General features: G+C 39.8%; 1 protein-coding gene across 5 annotated transcripts in view; it reads right to left on the bottom strand.

Moving 5' to 3' along the window:
* The window catches only part of RMND1 (required for meiotic nuclear division 1 homolog), a 44,074-nt gene that overhangs the window by 4,549 nt on the left and 16,760 nt on the right, over nt 1-22,765 (bottom strand). For 2 of the 5 annotated variants that reach the window (XM_004440680.3, XM_087425129.1), the window contains exons 5-10: nt 20,064-20,103; nt 17,937-18,037; nt 15,839-15,945; nt 14,826-14,890; nt 13,426-13,502; nt 10,151-10,271 (exon numbers count right to left, since the gene is read on the bottom strand). In XM_004440680.3, coding sequence (XP_004440737.1) covers nt 10,151-10,271; nt 13,426-13,502; nt 14,826-14,890; nt 15,839-15,945; nt 17,937-18,037; nt 20,064-20,103 — 511 coding nt within the window. The other 3 variants (XM_087425130.1, XM_087425131.1, XM_087425132.1) reach the window with 3 other exon arrangements.

Below are 22,765 nucleotides of genomic sequence, written 5' to 3'. Positions count from 1 at the left end.
TGTGCTGGGTAGAGGAGATGGAATGGTGAATAAGACTGTCATGTCTCTGCCTTCCGGCTAAAGGGTCCAGTCTAGAGGCTGGGAGACAGTGAAGGTGAGAGAAGAGAGTGAATGGCAAGGGGGATGCATGTTAGTAGTGGGGGGACTTGAAGGTGGGGGTCAGTATGGTAACCCTCCCTGTTTCACCAGCCCAGGGTCTATCACATAGACTTTCAATAAATATTTGTCAACGAATGAATGACACTTAGGAGAACATGAAAGAACTATCTAACTGGCTGTGGAGGATGAAGGAGAAAGAGGAAACACGATGAGTTTCAAGTTTCTGGTTGAGTGACGACATGGGTGAGGCTAGGCGGTCCTGCCATTAGCTGGAATAGAGAACAGAGAAGGTTCAACAGTTTCTGGAAGAATACAATGAGATTCATTTTGAAATCTTAATCATTGATTAATTCTACAAATATTTATTGAGTACACACTCTATGTGAGGCCTTTGCCAAGAACAGGAAATACAGCAGTGAAGAAAATAATCATGGTCTCTGATCTCACGGAGCCTACATTCTAGTGGGGAGTGACACACACAATTAATTCTAAAAAGGATGCTATGAGATATGTCATGTGGAAGATCTGTGAGATTTAGTAAGCAACTGGCAACAACTGGAAGGCAAACGAAGAGACTGAGGGTAGAGGTACATACATGACAATTACCAGGAACAGGTGGGAGGAGTCAAGTCGTGAAAATGAACAAGAGTGCTCACGAGTAGGCAGCAGCAGGAGAGAAGAATCAATGGCAGAATCTCGGAGGACACCAACTTGAGAAAATGGAGAGAGGGACCCAGTGCAAACTGGTTTCTGTCCCTCCTACACTTCTGTAACTGCTCTCTGATCTTTTTCAGTGATCTCTTCATGACTAAATGAAATGACTTTACCTCTGTCCTCAACTTTTTGGACTGCTTCTCAGCACATCTCCTGCCTCATTACCCCTATTTTTCTCAAGATTCCTTCCTTTCGGAAAAAAACAAAAATGAAACAAGGAAGAACTTTCTCCTGGCACTACCACTCTTGTTCTGTGTGTCTTCTTGCAAGACTGTAATGCTTGTCGAAGCTCAGGACCCGTTCTTATTTTTCTTTTGTATTATCTATAATACAATTATTGAGCACAGGAAGGGAGGCTAAATTCTTTTACCTCCTTCTAAATAATGTTCGCATAATCCATCTAGTCCTAACTGCCTTTGGGATGCAAAGAAAATTCTCTGAGATACGTAGTTGGGGAACTTGTAGGTCTGCTTCATAACTCATGTGGAAGCTTTAACACCAAAGAGATGCCTCAGAGGGAGACTGGGGAATGGGATGAAGAACAATTAGTTGTAGTGACTGAATCAAGCCAAGGAGATGACAACGGTAAAGAAAATAATAGGACACCTCTGATATTGGGAAGACAGATTCAATGGAATGTGAGGAGAGTTCCACGAAATTTGTCAGTTGCCAAAAGAATTCTGACGATCAAAAGTTCTAGTCGTTATATAATGAGTTTTCAGAAACAAAACGTTCACATCCGTTACATAAAATGAAATGTAGTTCAGGCCCCCATGGCCATCATGCTGGCAGGCATTTACCTACTACGTGTCCTGTCCTCACCCGCTGGGCCTATGAGCTGAATCGGCCCTCTGTCTCTGGTGTACTCATCATACATTTAGGGGGAAAGCAGCTTCTCTCACTTTCTCTCCTATGTTTTAAGGAAGGAGAGGGGGATCCCTCGAGTGTAGTTCCAATTTCACGTTAAGTCCCTTTCCCCCCTAATACATTGCTACTTCTACTTTTAGCTTTCTTGCCCCAGTTCCTAACATAGAATTCAATAAGGATGTAGTAGAAATATCTAATTTACAGATAATTTAAATGAATCTTGAATTTTAGTTCCTAAAGTAAAAGTAAAGTGGATTTTCAGGGACTGCTGGTGTTACGGAATGAATGTTTGTATCCACCCAAAATCTATATGTTGAAGCCCTAACCCCCAATGTGATAATATTTGGAGATGGGGCCTTTGGGAGGTGATTAGGTTTAGATGAGGTCATGAAGATAGAGCCCCTGTGATGGAATTAGTATCTTTATAAGAAGAGGAAGGGACACCAGACTATGCTGTCTCTCTCTCCTCACCATGTGAGAACACTGTGAGAAGGCGGGCATCTGTAAGCCCGGAAGAGGGCTCTCACCAGGAACCGAATCTGCACATGTAATCAGATCATTACGAGGCAGTGTGTGAAGAGCCGGAACGTACAAAGTGCTCCAGAAGCCCAGGGGCGGCTCCGCATCTGGAATAAAGAGTGGAAAACCTTTCCTAGAAGGTGATATTTGGGCTCATCAGGCAAAACGCAGCCAGGGATGGTCCTGGCCCAAAGGTACAGAATGAATCAAATCACATCAACTGGAAAGAAGATAAGATTATATATATATACACATTTAATGGTACCAAATTTTTTTTTTTCCCCTGAGGAAGATTTGCTCTGAGCTAACAACCATTGCTAATCTTCCTCTTTTTGCTTAGGAAGATCCGCCCTGAGCTAACATCTGTGCCAGTCTTCCTCTATATTGTACGTGGGTCACCGCCACAGCCTGGCTGCTGATGAGTGGTGTATGTCCGCGCCTACTAGGCCACGGGGCTGGCCCCCTAATGGTGCCAAATTTAAAGAGAACTTTATTTTTATTCTTCAGGATATTACTTGAATTTTCCACCTGCTTACAGTACTGATTAAGTGCAATGTATGCCTTCTCTGTGTCCTCAGTTAAAGATTCAGAAGCCAGTGGTACTATATTTACACACAGTTCATACAAGATTAAAAAAAAAAAGCCACAGACCTGACTTATTCCAGGACTCTTCTAGTCTCGGGACTGAATGGACCCTGCTCCACCTGCTCTCTGGGCTGCAGTCAACTTTTTAATGGTGGGCACCTGAGAAGCCTCTCCATTCAGAGGAGCTCTGTCCCCAGGCAAGTCCCAAGGTCCCCTCCTGGCATGTCCCCTCCGTCTGGGTTAGCAGTGAAGCTAACTCTTTCTGCAGGTCTCCCCTTCCTTCTTAGCACTCTGATTCTCATCCAGCTAGTTGATTATTTCATTGCATGTCTATTTTCATTATCGATCCTGCTCCGACATTTCTCATCCTCAACTGTGGCTTTCGCGTGAACCGTAGCGTTCATGTTAAGTTCTTGAAAAACACTCTTATCTTTATATTTCTCCTCCTCTGGAGCAGACACTCAATATGTTCCTCCCTCAAACCACCTTCATCGTTGGTGACTGTCCTCTTGTTCTTTTCCTGTACTCTTGTCCACGAGGGACATGTGAAGGACACCACGGGCATCAATATCAAAGATGACGGCAATTTGAGCAGGCACACAAGATGTGGTGGGGGGAAGATGGGGATGCCCGAGCTCAAACTTGCCAAGCAGCTGGTTTATCTTGGCTGTTGCTCAGCCACTTTAATTCACTTCATTAAGCACAACAGGCTGGTTATCAGAAGAGGTCTTCATCTGGTTGGTGGCAACGGTCTTACAAACCTCATCACAATGATCATGAATCTACCAGAAGTCTTCATTCCAAGAGAAAAAGGAGAGACCTCCAAGAGCAGTAACTCTGAGCACTTTCAAATTTGTCCCCAGTAAACACGGCTGCCTCATCAAGGTTGATGCTTTTGTTTAATGTCATTAAAGAATTCTCACAAGAGGTTTATTTTCAAATTAACTTTATTGAGCCATAATTTACATACAATAAAATGCACCTATTCTAAGCATACAATTTGAAGACTTTTGACAAATATATACCGCCACAACATTTCCATCACCCCCAAAAGTTCCCTTGTGTTCCTTTGCAATCTACTGGCCTACCCACTCACCCTACCCCCAAGTCTTAGGGAATCACTGATCTACTCTCTGTAACTATTGATTAGATTTGCCTTTCTAGAATTTCCTATAAATAGAACAGCATGTATGCTTCTGTGTCTGTATTTTTTCACTTAGCACAATGATTCTGATATTCATCCATGTTGTTGCATAGATCAGTAAGTAACTGTCTTTATTGCTGAGTGGTATTCCACTGTATGGATATACCACAATTTGTTTATCCACTGACTTACTGATAGACATTTGACTGCTTCCAGTTTTTGGCTATTATGAATAAAGCTGCTATGAACATTCATGTATAAATCAGTGTGAGGGCATGTCTTTTCATTTCTCATGGATGAATACTTAGGAGAGGAATTGTTGGGTCATATAGTAACACAACGATGAAATTTATGAGAAACTGCCCGGCTGTTTTTTGCAAAGCGGTTGTACCAATTTATATTCACACAAGTAATATATGAAAGCTCCAGTGCTCCACATCCTTACTAACACTTGGTATTGTCAGTCTTTTTAATTGTAGCCATTCTAGCGTGCGTGTAGTGATATCGCATTGTACTTTTAATTTGCACTTCTCTGATAAACAATGACGTTGAATATCTTTTCGTGTTCATTTGACCATTCACATATTTTCTTTTATAAGGTGTCTGTTCAAATCTTTTGCCTATTAAGAAAATCGGGTTGTCATTTTATTATTGAGTAAAAAGAGTTCTTTGTATATTCTGGAGACGTCCTTTGTCAGGTAAATATGAGAAAATGTTTCCTCCTAGTCTGTGCCTTGTCTTTTCATATTCTTAACAGTGTCTTTCAAAGAGCAGTAGTTTTGATGAACTTCAACTTACTAAATTTTTTTCCCCAAGGTTCATGCATTTTTTTCCATCCTAAGAAATCTTTGCTTGACACAAGGCCACAAAGGTTTTCTCCTATATTTTCTTCCTGAAGTTTTATAATTTTAGCTTTTATATTTAGGTTTCTGATTCATTTTGAAATGGTGCGACGTCAAGGGTAGGGTCCATTTTTTTACATATGGCTATCCAATTGTTCCAGCACCATTTGTTGAAAAGATTACCCCTTTGTTATTTTTTTTTTTTTAAGATTTTATTTATTTATTTTTTCCCCCCAAAGCCCCAGTAGATAGTTGTATGTCATAGCTGCACATCCTTCCAGTTGCTGTATGTGGGACGCGGCCTCAGCATGGCCGGAGAAGCAGCGCGTCAGTGCGAGCCCGGGATCCGAACCCGGGTCACCAGCAGCGGAGCGCGCTCACTTAACCACTAAGCCACGGGACCGGCCCACCCCTTTGTTATTGAATTAATGTATATTTGTCAAAAATCAATTGCCCATATGTGTGCAGGTCTATTTCTGGCTCTATTCTGTTCCATTAATCTGTGTCTATTCTTATACCAGTATTCAACTATCTTGATTACTGTAGCTTGATTTACTGCAAGTCTTAAAATCAGATAATAAAAGTCCTCCAACTTCGTTCTTTTTTCAAAACTGCTTTGGGTAGTCTAGGCCTCTTGCATTTCCATTTTAAAATCAGCTTGTTTGAGGGCTGGCCCCGTGGCGTGGTGGTTAAGTGCGTGCGCTCCGCTGCTGGCGGCCTGGGTTCGGATCCTGGGTGCACACCAATGCACCGCTTGTCAAGCCGTGCTGTGGCGGCATCCCATATAAAGTGGAGGAAGATGGGCACGGATGTTAGCTCAGGGCCAATCTTCCTCAGCAAAAAGAGGAGGACTGGCAATAGATGTTAGCTCAGGGCTGATCTTCCTCACAAAAAAAAATGTAAGTGTAAAATCAGCTTGTTTGTTCTAAAATAAAAAAGCTTGCTGGGAGTTTGATTGGGATTGAGTTGAATCTACAGGTCAATTTCTGGGATAAGTAACATCTTAATAATACTGAGTCTTCTATAAACATGGCATATGTCTTTATTTATTTAGTTTCTCAGCCATGTTTTTTAGTTTTCAGTGTACAAGCCTTACTTATACAGTCATGTGCCGCATAACAACCTTTCGGTCAACGACAGATCACATATATGACAGTGGTCCCACAAGGTTAGTAACATATAGCCTAGGTGTGTAGTAGGCTATACCATCTAGGTTTGTGTAAGTACACTTGACGATGTTCACACAATGACAAAATCGCTTAACAATGCATCTCTCAGAACATATCCCCATCGTTAAGCGATGCATGACTGTACTTAAAAAAATTTATTCCTAAGTAATTCAAGCTTTTGATGTTATTGTAAATGGTATTTAAAAAATTCATTTTCTATTATTCATTGGTAGTATAAAGAAAAACAATTTTTTTTAATATATTGACCTCGTATCTTGCAACCTTGATAAATTCACTTATTAGTTCCAATAGCTTCTTTGTAGATTCTTCAGGATATTCTACATACAAGATCACGTTGTCTGGGAATAAATTCAGTCTTCACTCTCCTTCTTTCCATAGGAGATTTTAAGTCTTCAGATAGAGCCACCCACAAGGGATTGGTGCCTTGTCTGGGTGGCACTGCATAGGGCTTTCCCCACAGGTCTAGGGTGCCAGAGACTGGGTCAGCATCCGATTCTTCCAACTACTAATGTGTAACAGAGGTATAGACGTCAATCTCTTCATGGAGGGACTCGACCTCAAACTGGTCTTGATGATGGAAGAAAGAATACACTCAGCATACTACAAGTAGAGGAGGGAGGGGCTTAGACAGTCTTCTTGTCTCATGAATATCCTTCTTATGCTTGCACTTGATCTCAGCCACGAATTAGCTGACCATTTGGTTGTCAAGGTATTCTTCACTCAAGGAGGTGTCCTCAGTTGTAGACTTGACATCAATAATTCCATCTTGAATAGTGGGGATAGACACATAAAAAAGGCCACAGCCCAGGTCAAAGATCAGAACATTTCTTTTGACATCAACCTTGTCTGGGTCAAGTGGCAGTGGCAGTTGGGTCACTGACGATTCTGAGCACAATGAGACCAGCAGTGGTGGCCGTGCCTTTTGTGGCCTGAAGTTGGGAATGATTAAAATACCAGCAGTGTGAGGATGATGTGGGTCACAGTGCTTATGAAGTAGGCCTAAATTTTGCCACCTTTTTCAAAACCTGAAGCTGGTGGTAGACAGACCTCTAAGATGCCATGCCAAGATCCCCGCCTCCTGGTGTTCACACTCTTGTGTAATTCCCTCCCCTAGACTGTGGGCTGGGCCTTGTGACTTGTTGCTAAAAAACCGAATACAGCAAAAGTGAGGGGATGTGATTGCTGTGATTAGGTTACAAAAGACTGTGACTCGTCTTGCTAGCATTCTCTCTCTCTCTCTCATTCTCCCACTTGCTCACCCTGACGAAGCAAGCTGCCATGTTGTGAGATGCTCTGTGGAGAAGCCTATGTGGCAAGGAACTGAGGAAGGTGTCTGGCCAAGAGCTCAAGAGAAACTGAGTCTTCAGCCCAACAGCCTGAGAGGAATTGAACCTAGCCAACAACCACATGTGTGAACTAGGAAGTGAATCTTTCCCAGCTGATCCTTGAGATGTGTGCTGCCTTGTGAGAGAGCCAGAGGACCCAGCTAAGATGCACCTAGATTCCTGACCCATAGAAACTGTAAGATGATAAGTGCTGTTTTAAGCCACTAAGTTTTGGAGCAATTTGTTTCACAGTAATAGCTAACTAGTATAACCACAGGAGATAGCTCATCTGTATAAAGCTTTTAGTATCCCCTCCTTTTACATCCCCTAGATCTTCAGCCTATGTACACAGTCCACAACCATGAAAGGCCAATGCTTTTCATGTCTGACCAGACAACCGGATTGTCAAATCTGTATCTAATCAGACATTCAGTATCTGAAACTGTGTTGATGGAGTCCACTGAAATTTGATTCTTACAGTGTAACTGATCAAGAACATAACACTTTAGGCAATGAGGAAAACTGGAGGTATTAAAATTAGTTGGAGGGAATGAGAAAAGATAACCAAGAGACACTAACATCAAGATGAATCAGATGTTGGAATTATCTGACAAGGATTTTAATCTATCATAAAAATGCTTCAATAAGCAATCATGAACACATTTGAAGCAAATGAAAAAACAGAAAGTTTCAGCAAAGAAATACAAAACATAAAGAAGAACCATATGAAAATTTTAGAACTGAAAAACACAATTAAAAATAATTTAAAAACTCAATGATGGGCTCAACAGTAGAATGAAGGTAATAGAGGAAAGAATCAGTGAACTTGAAGACAGAACAATGGAAATTACCCAATATGAACAAGAGAGAGAAAATAGACTAGAAAAAAAGTGAACAGAGCCTCAAAGACTTGTGGGAGTATAAGAAAAGATCTGACATTCATGTCATAGAATGATAGTAGATTTCTCATCAGAAACCATGGAGAAAGTGGCCCAGCAATTTTTAGGTGCTGAAAGAAAAGAACTATCAACTCAGAATACTATATGTAGTGAAAATATTCTTCAGGAAGGAAGGGGAAATCTAGACATTCTCACATGAAGGAAAACTAAGAGAGCATGTTTCCATAGACTTACTCTAAAAGAATAACTAAAGAATGTTCTTGAAACAGAAAAGATATGATAAAGAAGAAATCTTGGAACACCATGAAGGAAAAAAGAACAAAGGAAAGAATAAAAATATGGATATATATAATAGAATTTACTTCTCCTCTTGAGTTTTCTTGAGTTTTCTAAATTATGTTTGATGGTTGAAGGAAAAATTATAACACTGATGAAGTTCTGAATTTCTACAGAACGGTTAAGACAATCATATTGTAAATGCTGGAGGGTAAAGGCAAGTAAGGTTTCTACACTTGATTTAATCTGGTAAAATGTCAAAACCAGTAGAGAATCGAAAGTGAGATAAGTTATGTACGTATAATGTAATACCTAGAGCACCCATTAAATGTCTATGCAGAGAAATACACTAAAAAAAATCCAATATAGATAAATCAAAATGGAATTTCAAAAAATGTTTAAGTAACTCACAGGAAGACAGAGATTGATAAAGGCAAAAGCTTGGATGGATTTTAGGGGCATCATGCTCATGAAAATAGCCAATTTTAAGTCACATACTGTGTGCTTCTATTTCTATAACATTCTCAAAATGGCAAAATTATAGAGATGGAGAATAGGTTACTCATTGCCAGGGGTGAGGGATGGTGGGCGAGGGGAGATGGTGTGACTATAAAGAGGCAGCACAAGGGAGATCTTTGTGGGGACAGGACAGTTCTGCATCTCGATCGCGTGGTTACATGGATGTACACGTGATAAAATGTCACAGAACTACGTGCACACGTTGTACTAATGTCCATTTTGTTTTCTATTCTTTCCCCACGTGGTTCACTTCCATCACGACCGCCTCCACCCACTTCCATCATTATCTTGATACCGATATCTCTTTTCTCAACTTTGCTCCCACATTGCTAAATGCCTGTGTGATAGTTCGAACTGGATGTCTTCTTGCTCCTCTCCTCTCAACATATCTTAAATTTAGCTCCTCACCTCCTCCCGTCACCAGCTCTCTACGTTTCGCCATTTTTCTGCCCGTCATCCACACAAACATCAGTCATCCTTACTCTTCCCTCTCCATGGCCTCCCATCACCAAGCACTTGATTTGTCTTAGAGGAGTCTTTCTTAAATTCATTTCTATTCTTGCTGTCACCATCACAGTTCTGGATCCCATGAACTCTTCCTTGAAACTTGATGAGAACTTCCCAATGGACCACTAGGCCTCCAACCTCTCACTAATCTTATATAGTCTGTAGAGCAAATATAAAAGTATCCTTGGATGAAATAAGTTGAAAATTGTCTGTATACAGGAGAAGTGGAAGGGGAAATCTAGAGATCTGAATAGAAGTCAAATAAGATATTTCTCAGGGCTGGCCCAGTGGCATACTGGTTAAGTTCGTGCGCTCCACAGGTTTGGATCCCAGGCACAGACCTATGGACCACTTATCAAGTGGTGCCACTTGGTGCCAATCACTATTGCCACGCCATGCTGTGGCAGGCGTCCCACATATGAAGTAGAGGAAGATGGGCACAGATGTTAGCCCAGGGCCAATCTGCCTCAGCAAAAAGAGGAGGATTGGCAACAGCTGTTAGCTCAGGGCTAATCTTCCTCACCAAAAAAAAAAGAAAGAAAGAAAGATATTTCTCCAAAAGTTGTTTAACACATTTACTTAATTTAAAATTTCTCTTCACACAGTCATACAGATTACAGGCAACATTGTGTCTTTCTCTCTCAGAAAAGTACAAAATACGTACCTTAACTCTACGAGCAATGCTAAGGAACTGACAAGTTTTATCGTAAAGTCCTTCCAGGTTTTCTCTGTCCCAGTAGAAATCCGGAGTGATCAAGAAGTCTGAACTCAAGTTTATACGGTGTCTTAAAAAAAGGAAAATTATAATTTTTTATCTTGAATTAAAAATCATAGTCTCTATTTTATTTCTTCTTTACATGGTGCTTTATGAAAATATTTTTGAATGCTGATTTTTATACTACTTCTGAGAAACATGTAAATAAAAAAACTTATAGGGGCCAGCCCCACGGCATAGTGGTTGAGCTCAGTGCGCTCTGCTTCAGCGGCCTGTGTTCTCTGATCCCGTGCACGGACCTACGCCACTCGTCAGCCATGCTGAGGCGGTGACCCACATACAAAATAGAGGAAGACTGGTACAGATGTTAGCTCAAAGCTAATCTTCCTCAAGCAAAAAAACGAGGAAGATTGGCAACAGATGTTAGCTCAGGGCTAATCTTCCTCACCAAAAAGAAAAAGAAAATCTATAAAAGACTTTCAAAATGTGCAACCAAGTTAATTCAACCTTTAATATTAATATTTATGAAGTAGACAGGAAAAAACTCCCTCATTTTGTTTTCAATTTCTAAGCTTGTTTCTTTTTTCATTAAAATTTTTTTACAATATACACACATATTTTTTGTGGATAGGTAATGACATGGCTCAATAATGAAAAAGATAGAAAAAGGTAAAAATTGACCAATCTTACTCCCATTCTTATCCCCATCTTTCTCTTTCTCCCATCCCCTATAGGTCACCACTGCTAGTTTCCTCTGTAGCCTTCCAGTGTTTGTGCAAACACTGGACAAGCAAATACACACACACACACACACACTCTTTCTCTCTTTCTCTAATTTCTACCTTTTTTTACATAAGAGGCCAGAGCTTACTTTTAAATGAAAATTTAAGTCATAAAAGTAACACATACACAGCCGTTCACCATAAAAAAGAAAAACTCTCAAGAAGAATTCAGAAAACAGCAGTACCCTCTACCCTCTTATCCTAACACACAACTCACATCCTTGAGGCCCTGCAGACACTTTGCTGTGCCCTTCCAGGTCTTTTTCTGTGCATACATGCATGCGTGTGTGTACGTGTGTGTGTATGTATGCACACATGTGTACGTGTATTTGTAGTATGTATACATATCAAGATGAATATTTATTTTTGTTTACACAAATGGGATCATACCATATATAATTTGTGACTTAATTTTTCACCTAATATAACCTGCCATATTTCTATTTCAATTTCTATTCATAGATTTACCACATTCCCTACATAAGCACTTTTTTTTTTTTGTGAGGAAGATCAGCCCTGAGCTAACATCCATGCCAATCCTCCTCTTTTTGCTGAGGAAGACTGGCCCTGGGCTAACATCCTGCCCATCTTCCTCCACTTTATGTGGGACGGCACCACAGTATGGCCTGACAAGCAGTGTGTCGGTGCGCACCTGGGATCCGAACCTGGGCCGTCAGCAGCAGAGCGCGTGCACTTAACCGCTACACCACGGGGCTGGCCCAGCACTTTTATTTTAAAGAGAAGAAAACTTAGGATAAGAACAGTAAGATTGTATAGAAACTATTCACCAACTTAAGTATATTTAGTCCTAACTTCTAAGTTTATTTTGCTGAGAAAGACTCGCCCTGAGCTAACATCTGTTGCCAATCTTCTTTTTTTGTTTGAGCAAGATGAGCCCTGAGCTAACATCTGCACCAATCTTCCTCTATTTTGTATGTGGGTTGCTGCCACAGCATGGCTGACGAGTGGTATAGGTCTGCACTCAGGATCTGAATCCGCGAACCCCGGCCGCCAAAGCAGAGCACACCGAACTTAACAACTACGCCATGTGGCCGACCCCCTAACTTCTAAGTTTTGATGTTATAATTCACTATATCAAACTCTGCTTGCATTACCAAGAAAAAAGGCGAGAAGACTCTCTCTACCCCACTTCTTAGAGAACTCAAGGCTTTAGAAGTGCTGCGGGATGCTCCTGATAAATGGGTTTTTTATTTTTGTTGCTGCTCTGAGTTAGGGTCCCTGAGCTATGAGAAAGGCATGGATGATGAAACACTGGACCACTTCTCCTCTTCAGGCCAAGTCTCTAAGAAGAAGGTGGAAAAACAACTCTTAGGTAAACTATTGGCAACAAACTCCAGTATCTTACCCCATACACTACAAGGAACGAAACACTGAACACTGCTGCCTAGTGAGAATAAGGCCGAGATTGAGGATGTGTCATTCTACAGATCCTGGGAAAATTACAAGAATAAAATAGACTGAAAACCTTTCCAGATGCTTATTTAAAATGATGCGTTATTGTATTTCATCATTGAAGTCATGGTTCTTCCCATTTGAACAACTCTGAAAATGGAAGGCATATTTAAAATTGATGAAGTCTCACAGGTGGCAGACGTGACTTAGCTGTCATTGCCTTAAATGATTTATTTCCCTTATGCTTCCCTTTTCATGTATGCCCAAGAGGGGATGTGACAGAATTGACATCCAAGTAAGACTAAAAGAGTTATTTCAGTAAGTGCAAAATTAAAATTCTGTGATAAAAAAGCACTGTATCATAGTGTAGTTGGCAGCATTTTTACTCTCCTGTGGGACCTTATGGTGTCTCAGAGTCAATGAAATACAGTACATAATTTTTCGGTAGCAATTAGGTCTATTTTTTTTTTAATTTTTTTATTTTATTTTTTTCCCCCAAAGACCCAGTAGATAGTTGTATGTCATAGCTGCACATCCTTCTAGTTGCTGTATGTGGGACGCGGCCTCAGCATGGCCGGAGAAGCGGTGCGTCGGTGCGTGCCCGGGATCCGAACCCGGGCCGCCAGCAGCGGAGCGCACGCACTTAACCGCTAAGCCACGGGGCCGGCCCAGCAATTAGGTCCATTTAGCATTATGATGCAGTGATATATTTTTACCGAGAATCCCCATTATCCAAATTCTAGAATATATCTTTCTACCTTCAAAGAACATCTACTATGCTCGCTGACATAGGTTTAATGTAGATTAACTGCGATCTCTTTCCAACATGCAGAATTTCTTCCAGTACAGTCCTAACATAGCCCAACTGCTTCTAATGGCTAAGAGTTCCCCATGCTTATCATGAATGAAATGAAAACAGCTGTAACTCTCATAAAGGTACAAATGTTTGCCCTTTACTTTAGAACTACAGAAATGTTTTCTTGAGATTGTTAAATATATGAAATATTTCATTTACAGAGAAAATTTTACCTTAGGGCAAAGAGTTCACCCATTTTCTGCATAACTTCTTCATGAGAGAGTTTCACTTTCTTCCCAGCTTTTAAAGCCTATTTGGGAGGGAAAAACATACATACATACATACACACATACATAAATGTCTCCAATAAGTAACAGGATCACACAGCAAATTCTGAAGCAGCATAATTTTGATCCAATGTAAATGATATCTCTTGGATGACTGTCTCCCAGTCACCTCACTCTGAGATTTCAAAATCTCACTAGGTAGACATTTCATATTTCCCTTTTCCATTTCTCTTCTCACTAACATTTTTTTTTTTTTTTTGGTGAGGAAGATTAGCCCTGAGCTAACATCTGTTGCCAATCCTCCTCTTTTTGCTGAGGAAGACTGGCCCTGGGCTAACATCCGTGCCCATCTTCCTCTACTTTATATGGGATGCCGCATGGCCTGACAAGCAGTGTCAGTCCACACCTGGGATCCAAACCTGCAAACCCCAGGCTGCTGCAGCGGAGCACGCAAACTTAACCGCTATGCCACCAGGCTGGCCCCTCACCAGCATTTTCTATGATGTACATTCCTAATCTCTTATTCAAAAAGCGGGGCCTGAGTATATTAGATTATTCTTTCACAGTAAAAACAAAATTAACTACAGTAAACATGATTTGTAATGTCTTTTGAAATTTTGATATAACATTATATGCATTTTTCATGCCACGATTTTTCTCACAATTTATCAAAACAGGAGGCTGGCCCCGTGGCTTAGCGGTTAAGTGTGTGCACTCTGCTACTGGCAGCCCGGGTTCGGATCCTGGGTGCGCACTGACGCACCACTTCTCCGGCCATGCTGAGGCCGCATCCCACATACAGCAACTAGAAGGATGTGCAACTATGACATGCAACTATCTACTGGGGCTTTGGGGAGAAAAAGGGAAAAAAAGGAGGAGGATTGGCAATAGATGTTAGCTCAGGGCTGGTCTTCCTCAGCAAAAAAAAAACAAAACAGGAGGATTGGCATGGATGTTAGCTCAGGGGTGATCTTCCTCACCAAAAAAAAAAAAAAAAAATTTTATCAAAACACTTTTTAATCAAAAAAAGTGGTTATAATCTCCTTTCTTAGAGAGGAAACATTTCAATTTATTTCTTGAATTCAGTTACATTAAAAATACTGCATCATCAGAGGAAAGTAATTTGAAGTTAAGTTTTAAAAAATAAAAAAAAATTAACATGAGGTTTCTTATTTAATCCTGTTATATGTAACTGGGGTTTCTTTTTTCGCTTAAATTCAGTGTAGCTTTCCTAGTGTTTATTCCTACTTTATTGCAATCCTAAATATACTGTTATAGTGAGAAATCTGTATTCTTCCCAAATAGAAATCAATCTTTGAAAACAAGCATAAAACTGGTATAATTACCTCTGGAATTGACTGAATAGATTCCACAAATTTATCCAGTGATGCTTCCCAAATAGCCAGTTTCACTGGGGAAAAAAAATTAACAATGGAACATTTCTTTATCATCATATTCATGCTTATACAAAATGCATAATTGCAGAGTACCTTCACCGCCATTTCAACAATACTTTAAGAAGCAAATGCGCTAAAAATTTGAAACTGAAATTAAAGAATAGTTATTTAGTATTATAAAGGCTAGCACTCAGTGGAAAAAGATGGGAGAAACTGAGTACACTTCCAAGCCCCGGTGGCAGACCAAAGCTACATTTGGTAGAATTAGATTTTCTAATATTGCATTTTGGAAACCCAGAGTGTGAGGTTCACCCCGGAAGGAAGGGCGGCTCTGTAGAGGGGGCCGGAACCAGGCTGTCTCGGCCTCCCCTTGCACTCCTCAGGGCTGTGAGTAGGGCTCAGAAGTCCCTGAGTCCTCCTACAGTGGTATGGACAAGTCATGCAGCAGCCTAGTGTAGACTGGGCAAAAAAATTTCTTAGAGAACTTCTATAGTTTTATTCAGGTGCATGGATTTTCTAGAAAAAACTTAGAGCCACTGTGACTGACTGTCCCATTCCTGTGAAAAACTAGAGTGTATTTTTCTACACAGAGGCCTTTGCCCAGTCACAGGGCTGGGCTTTCTCTGCCTGGATTAGAGACAACCTAAGACTTAACAGTTACACAGAGAGAAGGGAAGAGAAAACAAACGTAATAATAATAATAATAATAACGCTAATATATTTCTGGAGATGTTCAACTTTATCAACACAATTAATAAGGAATGAGAAACTGCAGCACAGACACTATAGTTTATACTTTATACTATATATTTTTTTCTTTTGGAGAAAAAAAAGGAAAAGGCATGATAAGGCTTTGCTGAGTATTCTGTGAAAACATGCTAAAATCTTTACTAAATACTTAAACTTCCCTCCATGGAAAGAAAACTATGCAGTACTTTCTCTGCTAAGCAGTAGTAACTTACCTGAAAGGCAAAGAGCATTTGAGAAAGCAAATTTCTCTAGAATGGCGTCATCTAAGTCTAGCTCTGAATTTAACTTGATCTCCCCTCTGTGAAGTTTTGACGGCCCTCTGTGAAAAGGGAAAAAAAAAAGGATCTTCTAAATCTTCAAAAGCACTTTAATTTTTTCTTTTGAAAAAGTCACCTTACAATCTTTCTAGAAGTCGTTTTGGCAATTTGTATCAAGAGTCTTATAAATGTTCTTATACCCTTTGATCCTAGTAATTCCACTTCTAGGAATTTATCCTAAGGCAATCAAAGATGCAAAGAAAGATCGGTGTACAACACAAAGTTTTACGGTCAAATGTTTAATAGTAAAAAATTAGGAAAGAAGCTAAATGTTCAATAGGATAATGGTTCATTTATAGGAATTCCACACAACAAAAACTAACAAGCATGTTTTGAAAGGATATTTAACAATAAGGGGAAATGATCACAATAAATTGCTAAGTGAAAAAATGCCTGAATAAAAACTATACACACAGTGTAATCTCAAATTACACTGACGTGGTGGGGACGGGGTGAGAGACAGGGAAGTTGTGAAAATGTCAGCTGTAATTGTCGAGAACTTTGGAAGGCCTGGGGAGACGGGGAAAGGGAGGGAATTCGGGAATATAAATGTCACAAACAAATAGGAAAAGTACAGGGTAAACCTTCACAAAAGATGTGAGACAAGAAGAGATGGACAACAGGGTGGACGAGGAGGCCGAACGGGAAAGTGGGAGGCAGAATCTGCTCCCACAACTTCAGGTGGAGGGAAAAGAGAAGCGACAGGAAGGAGCAGCACGGACGAGACGCTTTATGAAGGAGCTCGGGCCATGCACAGAATTGAGCGAGGCAGCAGAGACCTGGGATCGAGGGCAGGACTCACAGAACAACCACGCTGGTAGCAGCTATGACGGTCTTTTTGACAAAATCAAATCGCTGACTCCTGACTCTGGGATCCAAAGTACTGAGGACTTGAATCCTCCACAGACTATACGGGTGTGAGTGTATGTGTGTGTGTGTGTGTTGGTGGGTGGGGGAGAGTGCCTCATAAGTTCTATCTGGAGGTACAGCACAGAAGGGAAATCCATGGCAACCTTAACCACAAGGCTGAATGCTTCATAATAAAATTAATAAAATTCTATGAGCTCTCCATTTGTTGCATCTCTCAGGTTCACATCCTCACTTTCAACTGCAACCACTATGGGCCCAGGCCCTCACTGACTAGTTGGGTGCCGTTAGGCAAGACAGAACACCTCCGAACCTCATCTGAAAGTTAGTTAACAGCAATTACAGGGCTTTTACACTTACAACAGTGCCTGGCACAGGGAGAGCAGTTAATCACTGTTGGCCATTATGACTTACTTAGCTCTTATCCCACCTGGTCTTTCTACAGCTAGAGTCTCTTCCACATTTCCCCAAAGCCCTACTTTCATCACTTCCTTTCTCAATATAGAGACTTCTTTTTTTTCCATATTCCACTGGACAGGTAACTTCAGGAGGAAAAAGATCTTCCAATCTTGGTCACACTGCCCTCTCTCTCTGCCCTAAGATCTCTCTTCATTTTCTCCCTCCCAGCTGAGACAGGACCATCAGCTGGTACACTGTCTACTCCTATATCTCACCTGAGAACAGTATGTCAGCCCCCCCACACTTCTTGCAGGCACCCCCATTTCTACAAGGGGTTCTCTTAGATCAGACCCTTGCTATGCTTCCTTTTTAAACCCAAAATCAATAGGGAAAAAAATGGACTTCTTTAAGAGAAAACATTACCAGAATAATTTGATAGGTTCATTCTGATGAAGGTATATGATTTTACTCATTTAGGCTGCTGAGAAAACTTACCGTTTCGGGGTTATACTATCTACTTGTTTTAATTTATAGGTAGCCTGAGAAGTTAAAACAATAATGTTTATCTTCTAATACTTATTATATTTTCAGGCTTTGTATTTTTTATTAAATACAATAACATTTTTATTAAAAATAGCCTCTAAATTCATAAATCATTTATCTCCTCTCCTGCTTTACCAAGTTATTCCAACTGCGCTTTTCATAAATTTGATAAAAAGTTGCTTACTCTGTTTTTATGTAGTTAAGCTCTTCATTTTCCCAGTGTACCAGTGCAATTTCATAGGGCTGAATTTCATGTTTTTCTAGAACTTGCATCACATGTTTCATCTAGAAGAAAAGGAAGATGAACCTGAAATCATACCTGACTCCCTCAGTACAGAAGTACGTTATAGTGTTAATGCTTATAACACTTTTCATGACATTTGATGACATTTCTTCTATTGTTTAGTTTTTAAGGAAAAGGCAAATTCATTGCGATATTAAACTCCTCAGGACGACGTATTCATTTGTTTTTACATTTGGAAAACACCGATGAGTATAAAGAAGAAAATAAAAATTATCATTATCCCACAACCGAAAGAAAACCATGAGTAACATTATTGTTTGTATCCTTAAATCTTTTTAAAAAAAGTCTAACTGACATACTTGTAAAAATTTAAACCACACAGAGGTATAGAAAGTGACAATCTCTCTGCTCTCTTGAATTTCTAATCCCCAAAGGTTACCATTAAACATGATGCATATCCTCCCAGATTTTTTTTATATGTATATATACATTTATCTTGCTTTTTATATGAAATGGTATCATACTATGCATATAGACATTTTCAATGCTATTCTCCTTAATGGAAGAAACACAATTTATTTAACCATCCCAAATGCCCATCTATGGGGGATTATTTCTACTCTCCACTATTAAAATGTTGCAACACACCATCCTATGTGTGTATGTTTGTGGCCTTGTGGGAATATTTCTTTAGGAATTGCTAGATCAAAAGACATGCACACTTACAATTTTGGTAAATATTGCTAAACCACTCTCCAAAACAGTTTTTTCAATTTTAGAATCCAAACATTTAGGAGAGCATTCTTAAAAAACATTGGGTATTATCAGCCTTTTACATCTTCGCCACTTCAAGTAGCCAATTTACGTTACATTTTTCTTATATTTACTGGTCACTTATATTTCCTTTTCTTTAGGAAACCTCTCCCCCCACCACCCCGTGGTGTGTGTGTGTGGGAATGTGTGTGTGTGGATGTGTGTGGGTGTGTGTGTGGCAGGTACTTCCTTTTAGTATAACTGAGATTTTTATGAGGCATATATTTTAACCAGGTCTGATATTACATTGGTTATATTCTGTAACCTGCTCTTTTAATTTAACTGCATGATATACACAGGCAATTTCCTAGGAGTAAGAATTTGTCCATGATTTTTTTTTTTTTGGTAAGGAAGACCAGCCCTGAGCTAACATCCATGCCAATCCTCCTTTTTTTTTTTTGCTGAGGAAGACTGGCCTTGAGCTAACATCCATGCCCATCTTCCTCCACTTTATATGGGACACCGCCACAGCATGGCTCGACAAGCAGTGCGTTGGTGCGCACCCGGGATCTGAACTGGTGAACCCTGGGCCGCTGCAGCGGAGCGCGCGCACTTAACTGCTTGTGCCACCGGGCTGGCCCCTCTTGTCCATGATTTTTAAGAGCTGTAGTATATTCTATCCTATGGATATATTTACCAAACTTCCTACTTATGCATTCTAGTTATTTCTCATTTTTGCTATTGTAAATAATGCATTGATGAACATTTCTGTACATCGTTCACATGCATAACTGTGATTATTTCCTTTGGATAACTTTCTGGATGTAAAATTGCTGAGTTAAATATAAAGCTTTGATGTGTATTACCAAACTGCCTCTAAAAAGGTTGTTTTAAACAAATCCTGACTGGGACACTGAAGAAATTACTTCCTGTGAGTGATAAAGTTCTAGAAAACTGGATCTAAAATAAGACTCTGTGCACCCAGCTGCTGGTCAACTGTGTGTACATTTTTCATTTTGTAGATTCTCACATACAAAGTATAATTCCTTCTGTCTGCAGTGTAGCTAGGATTGTTCTGATTCTCCACAAATTAGTGTGTGCCCAGAGAATGGAAAATGTAGGAAACTTAGAAGCCAAAATACAATATATTTTAGAAGATGAAACTGTTCGGATAAATATCACATAATGCAGAGCAAATAAGTAGCGGATTATCTGTTAATTTACCTTCCAGTGGCTCAGGTTATTGAGTGCTAATTAACAACTTATTCTCAGAAAACTAAATTTTTATACTGTTAAAACTTTATTTACACTTACAGTTTTGTCTTTCACGTTCCAAAACACAGCAGCTCCTTCCCTGATTTAAAAGAATAAAAGAATCAACTAAGTTAAAGGCAGAATACATTCCTTAGGACCATACATAAAGCCATGCTTAGGTAACTTCTAGAATGTATCCAGAAAGCAACTTAAAAAAATACGATTTATTATTGATTTGACATTATAGTTCTTAGGTGGATTTGCTAAACAAGAGCTACTTTTTGAACTCTTGATGAAACCTGACCTCTCAAAAATTCATGATTTCTCACAAGGTTTGCAGAATAAATAATTACTATTGTACAGTCATGCGCCACATAACAATGTTTTGGTCAATGACAGACCGCATACACGATGGTGGTCCCATGAGATTAGTACCATATAGCCTAGGTGTGTAGTAGGCTGTACCATCTAGGTTTGTGTAAGTACACTCTACGATGTTCACGCAATGACAAAATCACCTCACAATGTATTTTGCAGAATGTATCCCCATTGTTAAGCGATGCATGATTCTAATACTATATAACATCACATATCTAGACTGTTCTATACTTGGTTCAGTTCTGATGCATAGAAATCAGAATAAGGAAATTTTCGAGATTCATCTTAGCTCTCATTAGGCAAATTCTCCTATAGGAAAAGAATAAAGGATCATGCTTTTAATGTGGAATAAAGAGACTGAGATAGATTAAAGCCTCAGATGGCTGAAGGCAGCCAGGGAATAATGCCACCGTCCTTACAACACTTACAGCAGAATTACAATGAAGCCATAGGAGGCCCTCTGAATCCAATTTGACAGAATTTAAGGTCTAAAAACTACAAACAAACTTGTTTTGACTTCTGAAGTTTGACATATTGAGATGTTTTAGGGAGTAAATAAAAAAAGGAATTATGGCTGTGGCTATTGCACTGGAGGAAGGAAAGGGGGACATGAAAGAAAGGTAAAAATACGATGGCCCCATATCATTCTGCGAACATTTCTTAAGCAAAGTGCTTAGTATATGTGTGGGTCTGTGCTTAGCATCTGGGAGACAAAGATGAGTAAGGTCTAGATCCCATCCTCAAGGAACTCCCAATCTAGAAAAGACTGATACATAGACACCAATTACAACAGAATGTGATCAGTGCTGTAACAGGGTTATATGCAGAATACATTTGATGTACATCGGAAGGATGCAGTTCCTAAAGGGCGAGCAGAGCTAGCTAAATGAAAAGACGAGAGGAGGCGATACAGCAGAGGGAACGCTCTGGGCTCAGGGAGAAGGTTGAGGGAGCAGAGCAACGTCTCAGAATAAACAGCTACTAGTTTGAACGGCTGTGGATGTGGGCAAGTAGTGCGCAGTCAGGTTAGAGGCGGGGGGAGCGAAAACCCAAAGGAACTTGGTGCTGTGACAAGGAGTTTGGTCAAATTCCATAGAATTTTAAACAAGAGACTGCAGTGATCAGAATAATCTATTGAAAAATTATCCTGCCTACAACAGACAAACAGACTGGTGGTGGGGTGAGAAGAGCACAGAGACCAGATAGTAAGTTATTGCGAAAGGCCAGCATAAGTCTCAGAATACGGATTTGAGAGGTATTTAAAGCCACAGCCAGAGTGTTAGTTCAGAGAATCACTTCTAGGCAGACGAGAGGTCTCGGGAACTGTGCTGTCTGGAGATGTGCTGTGCAGCATGGCGCTCAGAAGCCACGTGTGGGTACCGAGCATCGGACATACGCTTGGTCCAAATTGAGAGATGCTGTAAGTGTAAAACACACACTGGGTTTCAAAAACCTAGTATGAAAAGAATAATGTAAGATCTCATTAATTGTTGAGTAATTACTATTTAATTCAATTCATTTAATTAATAATTATTGACATGTTGAAATGATAATATTTTAGATGTGTTAAATAAAATACATCATGAAAATTAATTTCAGGCAATATGTGATATTATTATTAGTGTTGTTCAAAATTAAATTCTTTTTTTTTTTAACTTTTAAAAATATGGCTATTAGAAAACGTATCATTTCATATGAGGCTTGCATTTGTGGCCTGCACTGCACTTCTACTGGATGGTGCTGATCTAGAGGAGCTCAGAAATCCAAATTGCTCAGCTGAATCAAAGGGATGCTCTTCTACTTGGACAAAATGTGGAACTCTTGGTTATCTTCAAAGTAACATCAAAAGGAAGGTGAGGCATTGGCAGGAACAAAGATAGGGCTTCCAGTTATCATCAACTATCAGGACTAAGTCCACAAAAGTCTGGATTCTTATGGATGTTCCACGTGTTTCTGTTCTTCCACTTATTAGTCCCATGACTGTGGGTAATTCACTTAATCCCTCTGACCCTCAGTTTCCTCAGTTGCAAAATGGGAATAACAGACCTTCTTCAAATGTTATGAGAATAATATGAAATTATTCTAAATGGTTTCTATAATCATTACCATTCCCACTCAGCTACTCTGGAGCATTTGGTACTAAAACAACTTTTAAATAAAAGGAACAAGTGTATGTGAGTCAGGGTCCCAGTCTGAAGTCTCTGGAGAGGTACAATGGGTTAAAACTTGAGCTAAACAGCTCCAGAAGGAGAAGAAAGAAAAGGAAGAAAAGCCAGCAGGACACGCAGCATGAGTCTGGTAAGGGGAACTGTGGATGAATGGGAAATAGGGTGCTTTATGCATTTTTAGTAAATGAAAACCCCGATTTACTAATAAAGACAAGC

Source organism: Ceratotherium simum, chromosome 38, assembly GCF_057802395.1.
Source record: "Ceratotherium simum simum isolate JZ-2026a chromosome 38, ASM5780239v1, whole genome shotgun sequence".
Lineage (NCBI taxonomy): Eukaryota > Metazoa > Chordata > Mammalia > Perissodactyla > Rhinocerotidae > Ceratotherium > Ceratotherium simum.
This window is presented reverse-complemented; position numbering and strand designations above follow the sequence as displayed.